This window comes from Pungitius pungitius, chromosome 11 (genome assembly GCF_949316345.1).
Source record: "Pungitius pungitius chromosome 11, fPunPun2.1, whole genome shotgun sequence".
In the NCBI taxonomy this organism is placed as follows: Eukaryota; Metazoa; Chordata; class Actinopteri; order Perciformes; family Gasterosteidae; genus Pungitius; species Pungitius pungitius.
The window spans coordinates 17,524,823-17,538,919 of NC_084910.1; the positions used below are offsets into that span (position 1 = coordinate 17,524,823).

Consider the following 14,097-nt stretch of genomic DNA (forward strand, 5'->3'; position numbering starts at 1 on the left):
CACAGGAGACAGATGGAGATCAAAAGTCAATGTCAACTCATTTGGAATGACCTTAACAAAGAACCACGTTTTTAAAACAGCAGAGGCCTAATTTGGCTTTTTTACAAGCTTGTTGACCTTTGCAGAGGTTTAAATGATCAGACTCCCTTACTGGTAGCAGGTGCTTGAGATTTTGGATCTGCATTATATCTATTTCGATCAAATGTTTTATTTAAATCATCTACCATCTCCAAATTCTTGCTCTTGGGACTTTCCTTTGCCATTTGAATCAGAAGTTGCTTCCGTCTCACATTTAAGAAATTAGCAATAAATCTAAACAAGCACGTTGGAGCCGCATGTTTTCCTCTGCACTTGTTCATTGCTATTTTGGCACTTTGCTTGTGGCCCTGTGATACACAGCAGGGCCGTGAGTCTTTATACGCCAGAGATAGAAAAGCCACAACCACATAATCATAGAGCACAATGGGTGTTTCCGAACCAGCTAACCAGAATATCCTTTTTACACTTCTTTTTTTTTTTTTTTTTTTTTTAAGATGTACGATTTCTCCACGGAGCATTCGGGCTGTTTCATCGTTCGCTTTATGACTCCTCAGTGGATTGGGATTAGTGGTGGTACATTTAGCTTTGAAGAATCAACGTATTACAGGAAAAGCTTTTTTTAGTGTATTGCATTAGCTGAAATATTGGGATCCGGAGAAGAGCCACACACCACATTTGTTTGCATAATAGATTCATGATTAGCACTGTCATTATTATTATTATAACCATCAATGCCTAGGCAGCTTCATAAATGGTTTTATTTTAAGCAGGTATTATTAACACCTCAAAACTCCCCCCCCCAAAAAAAGAAGACAAAATCAGACTCATATTTTCACCCGTCCACAGACAGTCGAAGGTTTGTGTGTCAGAACAACCACACGAACTATGAGTCAGTCACAAAAATAAACAATGACTTGTTTATTGGGAAGATTTATTTTGTTCATTGTTTTGGATTTTGTATCAGAGAGATAATCCAAATGTAACATATGAAAATAGATATTAATAAACAGTGCAAAAATAGCATCTTATCAATATTTCCGTATTGATAACTGCAGTGTATATAAAGGGAATGTTTCAGTAAAATAGTCAAATGTTTTAGGTGATTACATAAAAACAACATACAAAGAACTGATTACAGCTGTTTAAAATATACATGAAATAAAATGATCTAAAACAATAACAGCTTAGTGGTGTCTTTTTTCAGTGTAAACATACATATTTGTTTTTGACTTATTTCTTACAAAGTAGTGTTAATGTTGTACACTTTTTTTTACCAAAACCTCAACAGAACCAGAACAGAACCCGTCCTGTCATTTACCCTTTTCCAGAATTCAATTAAGTGAATCCTTCAGCCTTGAGCCGCTCGTGTTGTGTAGATAAGCAGCTAAGCGAGCTTTGCCGTTCTCCTCAGATGACGAGACGTGAAATCAAATGGAAAAATGTCTCTGGAAAATATCCAGAGACATTTCTTTTTTTTTTTTGACGGTGTGTCAACGAGGCGAAGGTCGCCGCTTATCACCGCGCACACGTTATCTCCCAAAGACAGCCGGACTTCACGGAATTAAAAATGGAAAAAAAAACACGTCCTGCTGAAACTAGCAGTCGTAGAACAAAAACAACAATTCTTCAGCGGCCGTGAACTTTATTAAGATTATAACGTCACACGATTGAAGCAACTCTTGTGACAAGGAGACAAGGAGGGGAAAAATGTCTCAGGGTTTCTTCCCCCATCATTTATATGCTCTATTCTACTCTAAATCAAGGGTGTGGTATGTTGCACTGATTATAGAACCCAATAAGACACAGTGTGTAACATTACATCGTAGAAATAAAATGCACGTGACATGATGCAACGAACTGTTGTGTTGTATTTAAAGGCGCGTACTCATCGTGCAAACGCAAAGTAAACCTAAAAAAACCCCCAGGAAGACCGACCTCTTCCTCAGCGTCTCAAACCTCAGTCCGAGTGAACGCAGACGTAGAAGCTCTTGTGCTCCTGCCAGTAGTGGAGCTCGTCCGAGAAGCTCCAGGAGCACGCCAGGTCCTTGCTGGTTTTGACCGAGTGGACCACGCAGCCGCCGGGCAGCTTCTCGTACAGGAACTCGGCCGCGCCCACCGCCGTCGGCTTCTTCTGGCTCTGGATCAGCTGCTGGATGTGACTGGCGTCCACCGGCTCGGGCGACGCGCTGTAGGACACGCAGACGTTGAGCCTCTCGTCCGACGACGACGTGAGCTGGAAGCGGCTCTTCCCCATGGGGTTGCTGTAATCCTTCTTGCTGGCGAACAGGCCCGAGGGGGACCTGAAGACGCGCACGGACCAGCCCACCCAGTCGTACTTCTTCTTCAGCTTCGCCACGACGGCGTCGGCCAGCTGCTGGTTGGTCAGGCCCGGCTCGTCTCTCACCAGCCGCCGGGAGTCGACCTCCGCCTGTTTGGGGAAGCTGACGACGCAGTCCTCGATGACGGCGTTCATTTTGAGCTGGACCGTCTTCATCCTCTCGGCCCAGTCGGCCAGCAGCGCGTCCTCCTCGTCGTACCCCTTCAGGGCGGCGTGGCCCAGGAGAGCGATGAGCCCGATGCAGAACAGCTTCTTCAGCCGGGCGCAGAAGTCCTCCACCGGCCGGCGGCTCTTCTCCTCGTAGTTCAGCGTGATCTCGAGCACAGACTCCCCGTTGAAGGTGTCCCCCGTCACGGAGTTGTAGAGCGTGTGGAGGTTTTTGTCGCCGCCCGTCTTGGCGAAATGTTCCAGGAAAAGCTTCTTCTTGACCTCCCGGAACTTGGGTTTGGCGTTGAGGATGTCCATGTACTTCCTGAACTGGTTGGTGATGTTCTCCTCCACCGGGAAATACACAGCGTCCAACCCGCTCTTCTTAATCTCCTCGTTGATACGCTGGAGGTCTTCGGAGATCACCTCCAGGCGATCTCGCACCTTCTGAAACTGATCCTTCATGAACGCCGCCTCTTTGCTCTCCACGTTGTCCAGAGCCAGTTTGACGATTGGGGCGGCGATGGCGAAAATGGGGAAAAGGTCGCCGGCGATGCTGGCCACCACTTCGGCCCCTTGCTCAAACACCTCCATCACACCCTCCACCACATTCTTCTTCTCCTTTACGAGCTCCTGAAGCTGGTTCGTCATCTTTGCCGTCGTCTCTCGAGCTGGTTTCGAAAGGAGAAAAAGTCGGTTTTGATATTTGAGCGAGAAAACCTCCTCTAAGAGACAATCAAACCGAACACCAATGAGGCAGAAAGGGTCAAAAGTTTTACAGACAGGAACAAACAGATTTGGGTTTTTTTTTCTTGAGCGACTTACGGTTGTGTTTCAGTGGTTGTTGGACTGCGGCCCGCTCCCTTCGCTCCAACCCAGCAGAAGCTGATAAGGAAAGAGAAAAACAGGCGAGTGAGCTTCAGTGCTGCTCGGTGGCCGCACCCAGTGAGCAATGACTCAACAATGCAGAGACGCATCGGCCCGAACGGTTTGTATTGTCATTCGTGTGTTAACTGTTGGAAGATGTATTGCGTCTCACTGACGCGGTGAAATGAAGCTTTAAAGTTGCTGTAAACCGGCACTGAGCTTAAAGTACATTAAAGTAACGTACATTAAAATAATGAAACCCCTTGTCTTGCACGTCTGTCTTTACTATTCTCAAGAAGCAATGGTTTAAGATGAGGTATAAAAGCGCACCAAGTTATAACAGGTATTATAACAGATACATTTTCACTTCTTGATGTGAGGAAACCTGGGGGGGGGGGGGGGATGTTCAGACGGTTCCTTTTGTAAAGGAAGGATTCAAATGGTACACTCTCCTATTGGCTCAACAAACTCTGTCTCACATGCACGGCCACTGCAGCAGCTTGAGCCAATGAACCTGCCGTCACATGTTCTATTTCACGTCCGTGGCCTCCGGAGAGTTTTCAGCAGATCGCGGATGAAGGAGGAGCAGCGGCGGCGGATCGGACCAGTCGATAACGGAGCGGCGGGCGTGGGAAGTGATTGAGTGAAAAGGTTAAACTTGCTGGGCAAGGGCTCGTGTTCCATTGAAACTCAGCATGTTACCACGGCAACAAGACAACGGAAAATAATCCGTCAGCGTGTTTGTCTCGCTGCCGAGGCGTGCTGCGTGCGGGTAATCCAGCTGGACTGCAGACGACTTATTGAGAGAAGATATCGCCCCGTTTCTCAGCCCGATGCAACAGTCAGGGCTTAATGTGGTTAAGATTAAAGGAGCAATTCAACATTTTCAACAGATTTCCTTTAATCCTTTCTTGCCGAGTCAATGAGAAGGTTGATCGAAGAGCCAGGCCAGCTGTTCCCCCGTATGACCAGACCTTATGCTAAGCTAACTAGCGGCTAGGTGTAGCATCAGTGGTATAGATCTTCACATGTACTTTTGGCAAAAGAAAAACATTAAGGACTTATTTCAAATTGGCAAACTACCTTTTTAAAACATTCTTTGAAGGCCTTTTTCTGTCATAATTGTGATATAAAATATGCATAATTTCCTTGTATGCCTTGAAAACAAAAACATCAAAGTAGAGCAGATTCCAGCAGGATGTTGGAGCATTTACAGTTCCTGCATCTTATTGGATTTAGTCGTGCTCACAATGTGATTCCTGTTTTCCACTGATGTTATCTCTTTATTTCTCTCAAGGTCCCAGGGGAGGGGGGGGGGGGATGTAACCGCAGACTGAGTGCATGTGAAGCACCTCCACACAGTTTAAACATAAAAGTGCTTGGAGAAATCACATTTTTAGAAACAAGAACCTGCAGGTGCATCCCACCAGAGGAATGGACTAAAGAGACAAATAACACGTTTGTTTTTTTTACAAATATATCCAACAGTTTCTTTCCAGTGGGGCAAAGTAACTAAAGTATACCTGTGCTGTACCATTAATTGGGAGGTTTTGGGTATTCCCACTTTATACTACTTGTACTAAATCTCGGAGAGAAACATTTTACTCTTTAACACACTGCTATTTGTCAGATAAAGTATACATTAAACGTTATAAGATCAAAAAAGAACGTTGTTCCCGACATGTTTGGCTCGTGACACAGTTAACTTGGGGCCAGTTGTTAGGGTTTCAGCAAACATCGACGACCTTTGACCTCTCAAAATTCTTTCTTATGACACTTAAAGGGGCCCGACCACTGGACAGAAAAAAAGCAAGTAGTTGTGAATATATTCAATTACGGATGCATAATAATGACGATCACGGGGCACGTTTTCTGCAGGAGATACTTTGAGCTCTTTCGGCTGATAGTTTATTGTGTTTTTTTTACCAGAGGAGTGTAGATATTACTGTAACAACAGAAGGAAGAGGCCGCCTGTCAAAGGGCTCGCGTGTCTCCGTGTTTCCATCCAGGCGCCGCGGCGGAGCTTCCTCTGGACACACGGGTCACCGGACCGACCGATCACTTAACTTAATGGACCACGGATCGATCGGTCCGTCGTGCGGAGCCAAACAAACATCGCAGGTTAACACCGCAGAGCTGCTTCTCTGCTGCAACACGAGTGGGGAAAACGCCTTTTAAAAAAACTTTTTTTTTTAAAACTGTCAAACACTTCCTGGAAAAGAGGAGCGGTGACAGCACATCTGGAAACCAACGCCCAGACAAAAAACCTCAAACTGCATTGATGTCTGTTTTCCCCCTTTTTTTTTAGATTCATCTAATCACCCTCTCTACTTTATTAAATGAAGCCGCGTTGCCAAAATACGGGAATTCAACGGGGTTTTTTTTTTTTAAGGGAACGACGGAGAAAAGAAAAGCCTCGCGCCGTGTGAGGAGCCACGGAGTCGATGGGTTTTAATCGATTATCGCCCTTTCGAGTGTCTCGTCGCTACCAGAAACGTTTCACCCGCTCGAGTCCGTCCGCTGGGAAACGTTTTACGACAGTAAAAAAAAAAAAAAAAAAGAGAGACGGACTCACCTCAAAAAAAAAGCTTCGCAGGAAGAAGAAAAACTAACTTTAACTTTAACTTGCAGGCGCGTTGTCTCGCGACCGGTCACGTGACTCTCGCGTCACAGCGGCGCGCCCAGCGGAGGGTTCAAGAAACGAGGAGTAAAAAAAGACTCAAAAGGTTGCGAGCTTAATAGATCGGTGCCGTGGCGAATATTATTACAGATCCACCTCCACCCGTTTGATTTGAACAATGGCGTGTTATTAAAGCGCCGTTGCTGTTGAAGGAGGTGCGATCAGAGCATTGGGCTTCATAATTAATCATGGGGTTTCATAACTGTGGCAGGTTTGAAAGGGCTTTTGATTAACTGAGTAATGGTGACCAATGACGACAAAACCGTTGATGTTTTTCCTTGTTTATTACAAATTAGAGCGAATACCAAGTTGATTGTGGGATAAGGAGTTTGGCCGTTCGCCCAACATATTGCACCAAAAGCAGCAAGATAATTCTAAAATGATTTTTTTTTTTTTTTAACTCAAGGATATTCTCTGAAACGAATTGAGAAACCGTATGAAAAATGAATAAGAAATCTCAACTCAACGGCCAGTAAACATTTTGGCACATAACTTGGAAATTGACATTATGGAATCTGCCTGTCTCAAGTCTACATGCTAAATTGCTGGCATGTTAGACAGGGCTATAGTTCATCTTTAACATCAGAAACATCGGTTTTATCAAAAAATGCCAGCTCGAGGTGCAATTACTTTCTTGTTCCAAAGCTTTCAGATGTCAATAATGAACTGGAAAGCTTAAAATAACCCTAAAAGAACAATATGGGTACTGCATCACAAGGTGCATGAAGTAGCTCTGCTCAAGGACTTACCGCTTCGCCCACAACGGTCCCACATACCGAGAAGGGTGTCTAGGTATAAACTATATGTCCTTGACAGTTATCAGACTATAACATTGAGTCAACCCACTCTTTTAAAGATCCAACAGGCACAGAAACACCACAAGAGTCATAACACTACGTCAAAGCTGGAGGTATACAGCTCTGAAAAGAAGAAAAAAACCCTGAAGCTGCTGCATCATCGACATATAAAAGATATACGAAAAATAATTAAAAAGTAATCACATGCCAAACAATGAATCGGAAACAAGACAGAGCAGATTATGCATAGACAGAGACTAGATTGATTAATTCAGTTTCTATATTTAATGTCTCTGGTCCTTTTTGTTCAAGCGTGGGGCTGCACTTTAGGGTTTTCTACTCGGAGTGGATACACAGGTAGGCTCTTTTGTGTTTGCCATAGTAGTAACTATCCTCGTGGAAGTTGTTGGACTCCACCACTTCCTTGTAATGACTGACAGCATGGACCAGGCAGTCGGGGAAGCTCCTGTTCAAAGCCTGAGCCACTTCAACCATGTTCCCCTTCATCTTCTGACCTTCTATCTGCTCCTGGATCTGACTCTTGTTAATGGGCTTGGGGTCAACACAAAATGAGACCACCACTTTCACCTTGCTGTTGGTCAGGATTTCAAACCAGTTGGCTCCTCCACTTCCGTGGCACTTCTTTCCTGCCAGCCAGTTGAAAAAGAAGATGCGCTCCTTGTCGCTGAAGGTCCTGATGGACCACTTCACCCAGTCGTATTTCTTAACGAGAGACCCCAGGAGGGATTTGGCGAAGTCGAGGTTGACGGAGCCGGGATCCTCCTGCAGCAGGCGCTCCATGTCCAGCTTGGCTTGATCAGCAAAGTTCTCTGTACAGTCGTCCACAGCCGCTTTCATTCGATTCTCCACATCCTCCATCCGTCCCTGCCACTTCTTCACCATCTCCTCCCCCACCGCTCCTTCCTTGAGGGCGGAGTGGCCCATCACGGCGATGATGCCGACCACAAAAAGCTTCTTCAGCCGGGCGCAGAAATCCTCCACCGCCCTCCTGCTCCTCTGCTCCGTGGTCACCACTGTTTCGAGCAGCGGGTCCCCCGCGGCGCTCTCCCCGACGACGGCGTTGTAGAGGGCGTCCAGGTTGAGGTCGGCGTCGGTGTTCTCGTAGTGGCTGATGAACTTCTCCATTTTCTTCTCCTTGAACTTCGGCTTGGCGTTGACAAAGTCCTGGAACTTTTCGTACTGGCTGAGCATCTGCGCCTCGCGGTCAAAGTTCTGCTTGTTCATGGACGTCCTCTGTAGCTCCAGGGCGATCTGGTCGATCTCACCTTGGATTCCCTCCAGTTGCTGGTTGACCAGCTCGAACTGCTCCGTCAGGTAGCGAGCCTCCTTGCTGTCCGGGTTGCTGAGTATCTCGGCCGAAGCCACAAACACGGCCTCCAGGACGGGGTGGAGCTGGCCCACGGTGGCAGCGAGCACCTCCGAGGCCTGCCCCATGATCTCCACGCCTTTCTCGATCTTGTCCCTGTTCAGCACGAGCCAATCCGCCACGCTGTTCATCTTTGTATCGTGTGCTTTGCGCTAACTAAGAACTGCTTTCAGCTGCCGGAGGCTTTGCCGGTGCCTGAAAGAAGAAGAAACATTGAAACCGTGGTAAAGGTCATTACAGTTTTGTACATTTCAACGTGGCACGTTTGCTTCTCAGACGACATTTTCCTGACAGTGAAAACCCTCCAATGAAGCCAATGTCAGGTCAGGTCTGCACACGTAGGCATCCAGTTTCATGCCGCACCCTCAGAGCCTCGGCTAATGACAGGGACACGTTTGTTGTTTTTTAAAGCATCGGGGTGGCATTGACACGTTAGAAGATGAGCTCATTTAAGTACACAAACGAGGCACACATGGATGGCAATTGAGAACAGATATCAAACACAGCGTGTGTACTCAGGAATTATGACGTATTGTGCAACATCGCAGTGTTGGCCCTTTGGAATATCTTCTCTTTTCTTTTTTTAACTGCTCCAGCAATAGCCACGACACAAAGCAAACACAGATGTTCACTACACGGTAAAAGAAGGGGATTTGCTTTGGTAACGATAGTGGGCTTTTCGATGTAATATACACAAGAGAGATGAGCTAACTAATTTCTCACGGCCTGGAGCCCATATCCAGTTCAGAAAAAGGCACACCCAGGCCCGAGAGAAGAAAATTACCCACCACTGCACTTGTTCAATAATGCAATCACACTTTTACTAATTATTACAGAACAAAAACATACATAAAACCCAACACATACAAACATGTTTTCTGAAGTTTTGGTATGAAAAAAAGATAGACAAATACAGGTTTACACTAGTAATTGCTGCAGTGATGAGATCAGCGGTGTCATTTTACAGCTTTCCCTTACACTACGCTAATTACATCTGATTTATTCAGCCATCAGTGCTTCCAAGATGTATCCACATTTCCGTGTGATGAAAATGAAACAATGCAACATTTAAAATGCAATTTGTAACTGCAGAACTCCATTGTATTACGATTTTAAAATATAAATAAAATAACAGTGAGAAAAAATACTTACAGGGTAATGTGTTTGAAAAAAAAGTCTTCACTTCTAAACCTCCCCACCCCCCAAAAAAAGTTAGTCTCCGTTCAGCACAGAAGGTGAAATGTATTTAGTGAAAGGAAAAAAGGCGAGTCCAACACGGCACTTGATCAAACACTGATCTCCTCTTTCAAAGCCACACAGCTTCAATAGGAACCACAAACGTAGGCCTCTAAGGAGACCACATCCCCCAAAGGACTCATCTCTACCGATGACACGTCTCTTCAATTTAGACTTTTTCCCCTTACTTTTAGGGAAATGAGAAAAGAACAAAAAAAAGCCAAATAAACCAAAACAGAATTTTTGGTTCTTTCCGTGAAACTTTAAGCAATGGTCCATTGGTGACAAAGAAGATGGAGATGCTAAATAAAGAAATAGAGCAGGAAAAAAAAAATGTACTCACCTTTCTAGCCAAATATCCAGTGGACTATGGTCCAGTTATCCAGTAGTCCAGTTGTGAGCACCAGCCTCTTTGGGATGTATATATAGACTCTCCCTCCCTCTCTCTCTCTCTCTCTCTCTCTCTCTCTCTCTCTCCTGGTGTTCCTCTCTCGTCACTCCCCCTTTGCAACTCCTCCATCCCGTTCCAGCATTCCTCAGAAACCCACTGAGAGGGATGAGGGGCCGGCACTGACACAGATAACATCCTGTAAACACTCCCCACGCAGGGGACACCATGCACCCTGGGAAAATGTATGTGTCTGCGTGTGTGTGTGTGTGTATGTGTGTGTGTGTGTGTGTAAGAGTGTGTGTGTCCGTTAGAAAGAGAAACACACGGACAAGGGGGTTGAGAGGAGGAATTAAAAGGAGACCAATGGCAGCAGGGTTCAGCCGAGCGACCCGTGAGCACAAAACCCCTCTTGTTGCGGCTCAAGGTTGCCATGGCGACTGGTTCCATTAACTTCTGTGAGACTTTGCATGCTCCAAAAACCATTATGCTTGCCCTGTTAGTACCCTAAATATATAAAATACATCATTGTACTTTTTCAGAAAAAGGCCTTTTGAGATGATTTGGTAAATGTTGACCTACTTCTCTCCCGATAATTGTGATGTCTACTGTTTTCAAGCCTTTCAAATGGATGACGATGGTCCCGCGGGGGGGGGGGGCAGGGGGGGGAGTGCTCGGCCCCGTCACAGCTCCGTGAAAGACGGTCTGTGTCTTCCCGAGGACACACCATGACAGTCGGAGCTCACTCGTGGCCTTTGTGCTCAAAGCGGGCCGTGACACACGCGTGTCATCGGTGTCACCGTCGACCCTCCTCCTCCTCCTCCTCCTCCTTCTCCTCCTCCTCCTCCTCCTCCTCCTCCGCAGCGGATGGCAAAGAGGCGTGAACAGGAAGAGGAGGGAAGGGATGCCGATGCTCGTCAGCAGAGCCCCCGGCTGGAGAGGTGGCGAGCTGGGTGGCATCACTTTGGCTGTGCCGTTTTAACGAGGGACGTCCTTCTCTCATGTGGGCAGAGAAGACCATCCGCCTGCGGACCATCAGAGAAGCTCTGGCTCCAGCATCCACGGAGAAGGGTTTGAACTCGGGGGAAAGGTTTTGTGGTTTTCCGGCTCCCCAGGTGGAAACACCAGTGAAATATTTGAGATAATGGCCGCCAGCTGAGGAAAAAGCTTGTGTGCGTTAGGCTTTTACAAAGTAATAATGCACGTTTGATACCTTTTTTTGCACTGAATTATACTGGGATGTTTACTAAAACCCTAGCAGAAGAAAAAAAAATCGACCAGCCGCCACTGTGGACACAGTTATCTGAACCCGGCGGAGTAAGCATTCAAGGTGCCGTAGTCGCATAACAAAGAACGCGGTGATGAGCGCTCACAGACGTTGACTTTCCCCCCCCCCCCCCCCCCCCCCGTGTCAAAGCCTCCAATTAACATCAGCCGTTCGTAGGATTGCTTCACAGATTGAAAACCGGTATTTAGCACACGTCGTGCTGGATTTGCCTTCCGTGGGAAAATAAAAAAAGCTGAGCTGTCAAAGGAAAAAACGATGTTTGATTGTGGGATATCGCCGGAGGCCACAAACAGCGGCTTGTCTGGGCCCGAGATAATCACCGTGTGATGCTTCATACGTTTCACTTGAACGTCAGGAAAAGCAGGTTTCGTTTTCACAACGTCTTCGATCAAATTAAAATTGAGGCACCTGGATGAAAACAAGTAAGAAGTATTTGGTAAAAAGTAAGACGATACAACAGTGCAGCGTGTATCATCTACGATCTCAAAGAGATCATTGACAGAGTAATGATGGACAAAAAGGATGATAAAACCGTTCATGTTTTTCATGTTTATTACAAATCAGAGTGAATACATAAGTATCTTGACAAAATTGATTGTCGATTAAGGATTTTGGCCGTCCACCCTGCAGCAACCCATTGCACCAAAAGCAGCAAGAATATTCAAATTGATCTAAACACACGTGTCTTGGACTGAGCAATATCAACATAACCCGTTTCCATTCTTTCTTTTTTTGATAGTCTATATTTAACTGTTAATATTCTCTGAAATGAAATTAAAAAAAAAACCTCAAGGGCCAGAGAATAGCTTGCAAATGGACTTTTGAAAACTTCCTGTTTCAAGTCTCCATGCTAATGAGCTCCTGACTGTAGCCTCACGTATCACAGACAGACATGTTAGACAGGGCTAGTTTCTTTTAGACGTCACAAACAGTAGTACAATTACTTTCTTTTTCCATGGCTTTCAAATGTCAATAATAAACTGGAAGCTTAAAAAAAAAACCAGCCAAACAATGAATCACAAACCAGAAACCAGACAGAGGGGATTATGCATAGACAGAGAGTTGATTGATTAATTCAGTTTCTATATTTAATGTCTCTGGTCATTTTTGTTCAAGCGTGGGGCTGCACTTTAGGGTTTTCTACTCGGAGTGGATACACAGGTAGGCTCTTTTGTGTTTGCCATAGTAGTAACTATCCTCGTGGAAGTTGTTGGACTCCACCACTTCCTTGTAATGACTGACAGCATGGACCAGGCAGTCGGGGAAGCTCCTGTTCAAAGCCTGAGCCACTTCAACCATGTTCCCCTTCATCTTCTGACCTCGAATATGCTCCTGGATCTGACTCTTGTTAATGGGCTTGGGGTCAACACAAAATGAGACCACCACTACGATCTCCCTGTTGGTCAGAATTTCGAACCAGTTGGCTCCTCCACTTCCGTGGCACTTCTTTCCTGCCAGCCAGTTGAAAAAGAAGATGCGCTCCTTGACCCTGAAGGTCCTGATGGACCACTTCACCCAGTCGTATTTCTCAACGAGAGACCCCAGGAGGGATTTGGCGAAGTCGAGGTTGACGGAGCCGGGATCCTCCTGCAGCAGGCGCTCCATGTCCAGCTTGGCTTGATCAGCAAAGTTCTCTGTACAGTCGTCCACAGCCGCTTTCATTCGATTCTCCACCTCCTCCATCCGTCCCTGCCACTTCTTCACCATCTCCTCCCCCACCGCTCCTTCCTCGAGGGCGGAGTGGCCCATCACGGCGATGATGCCGACCACAAAAAGCTTCTTCAGCCGGGCGCAGAAAAGCTCCACCGCCCTCCTGCTCCTCTGCTCCGTGGCCACCACTGTTTCGAGCAGCGGGTCCCCCGCGGCGCTCTCCCCGACGACGGCGTTGTAGAGGGCGTTCAGGTTGAGGTCGGCTTTGGTGTGCTTGTAGTGGCTGAGGAATGCTCCCATTGCGTTCTTCTTGAACGCCGCCCCGGAGTTGATAATATCATTGAAGCTTTCGTACTGGCTGAGAATCTGCGCCTCCCAATCAAAGTTCTGCTTGTTCATGGACGACCTCAGCATCTCCCGATGCATTTCGGCGATGCCACCTTGGATTCCCGCGATTTTCTGGTTGACCAGGTTGAACTGCTCGCTCAGGTAGAGAGCCTCTTTGCTCTCCGGGTTTTTGAGCATCACGGCTATACCCTTGAACACGGCCTCCAGGACGGGGTGGAGCTTGCCCACGGTGACAGCGAGCACCCCCGAGGCCTGCCCCATGATCTCCACACCTTTCTCGATCTTGTCCTTGTTCAGCACGAGCCAATCTGCCACGCTGTTCATCTTTGTATCGTGTGCTTTGCGCTAACTAAGAACTGCTTTCAGCTGCCGGAGGCTTTGCCGCTGCCTGAAAGAAGACGAAACATTGAAACCGTGGTAAAGGTCATTACAGTTTTGTACATTTCAACTTAAATTTGGCACATCTTCCTGACAGTGAAAACCCTCCAATAAAGCCAATGGCAGGTCATGTCTGCACATTTAGGCATCCAGTTTCATGCCGCTCCCTCAGAGCCTCGACTAATGGCAGGGACTTTGTTTGTTTTAAAGCAAGAAACGCTCATTAAAGTACACAAACGTGGTCATGCACGGCAATTCAGAACAAATAAAGGAGGTGTGTGGACGCAGGAATTATGACGTATTGTGCAACATTGCAGAAAAAGGCCCAGGTCTGAGAGAAGAAGATTCCCCACTTCTGCACAGATGTTCAATTATGGAATAACACTTTTAATTATTACAGAACAAAAAACATACTTAAAACCAAACACATGCAAATGTATTTTTTAGATGAACAAAATACACAAGCACAGGTTTACATGTGTAACCACAGAAAATGGACACTAATAATTGCTGCAGTGATGGGATCAAAAGTGTAATTTTACATCCTTCTCTTA

General features: G+C 46.3%; 2 protein-coding genes across 7 annotated transcripts; both read right to left on the reverse strand.

The window, feature by feature from the left end:
- Nucleotides 1–527: 527 nt before the first annotated feature.
- On the reverse strand, nucleotides 528–10,144 carry LOC119197097 (protein rapunzel). 6 transcript variants are annotated; one of them, XM_037453091.2, is made up of 3 exons: nucleotides 5,967–7,205; nucleotides 3,350–3,409; nucleotides 528–3,195 (listed from the first exon to the last, which is right to left on the reverse strand). In XM_037453091.2, the coding sequence occupies exon 3, from the start codon at nucleotides 3,173–3,175 to the stop codon at nucleotides 1,997–1,999; it is 1,179 nt and encodes a 392-aa protein (XP_037308988.2). In that variant the 5' UTR covers nucleotides 3,176–3,195; nucleotides 3,350–3,409; nucleotides 5,967–7,205; the 3' UTR covers nucleotides 528–1,996. The 6 variants fall into 6 exon arrangements, with proteins under 6 accessions (XP_037308988.2, XP_037308990.2, XP_037308989.2 ...); XM_037453093.2 differs by lacking the exon at nucleotides 5,967–7,205 and adding an exon at nucleotides 5,318–5,939; XM_037453092.2 differs by lacking the exon at nucleotides 5,967–7,205 and adding an exon at nucleotides 3,871–5,311.
- Nucleotides 10,145–11,362: 1,218 nt separating this feature from the next.
- On the reverse strand, nucleotides 11,363–13,549 carry LOC119197748 (uncharacterized). The gene has a single exon (XM_037454332.2). It carries the CDS (start codon nucleotides 13,487–13,489, stop codon nucleotides 12,308–12,310), a length of 1,182 nt encoding a protein of 393 aa, XP_037310229.2. The 5' UTR covers nucleotides 13,490–13,549; the 3' UTR covers nucleotides 11,363–12,307.
- Between the last annotated feature and the right edge of the window lie 548 nt (nucleotides 13,550–14,097).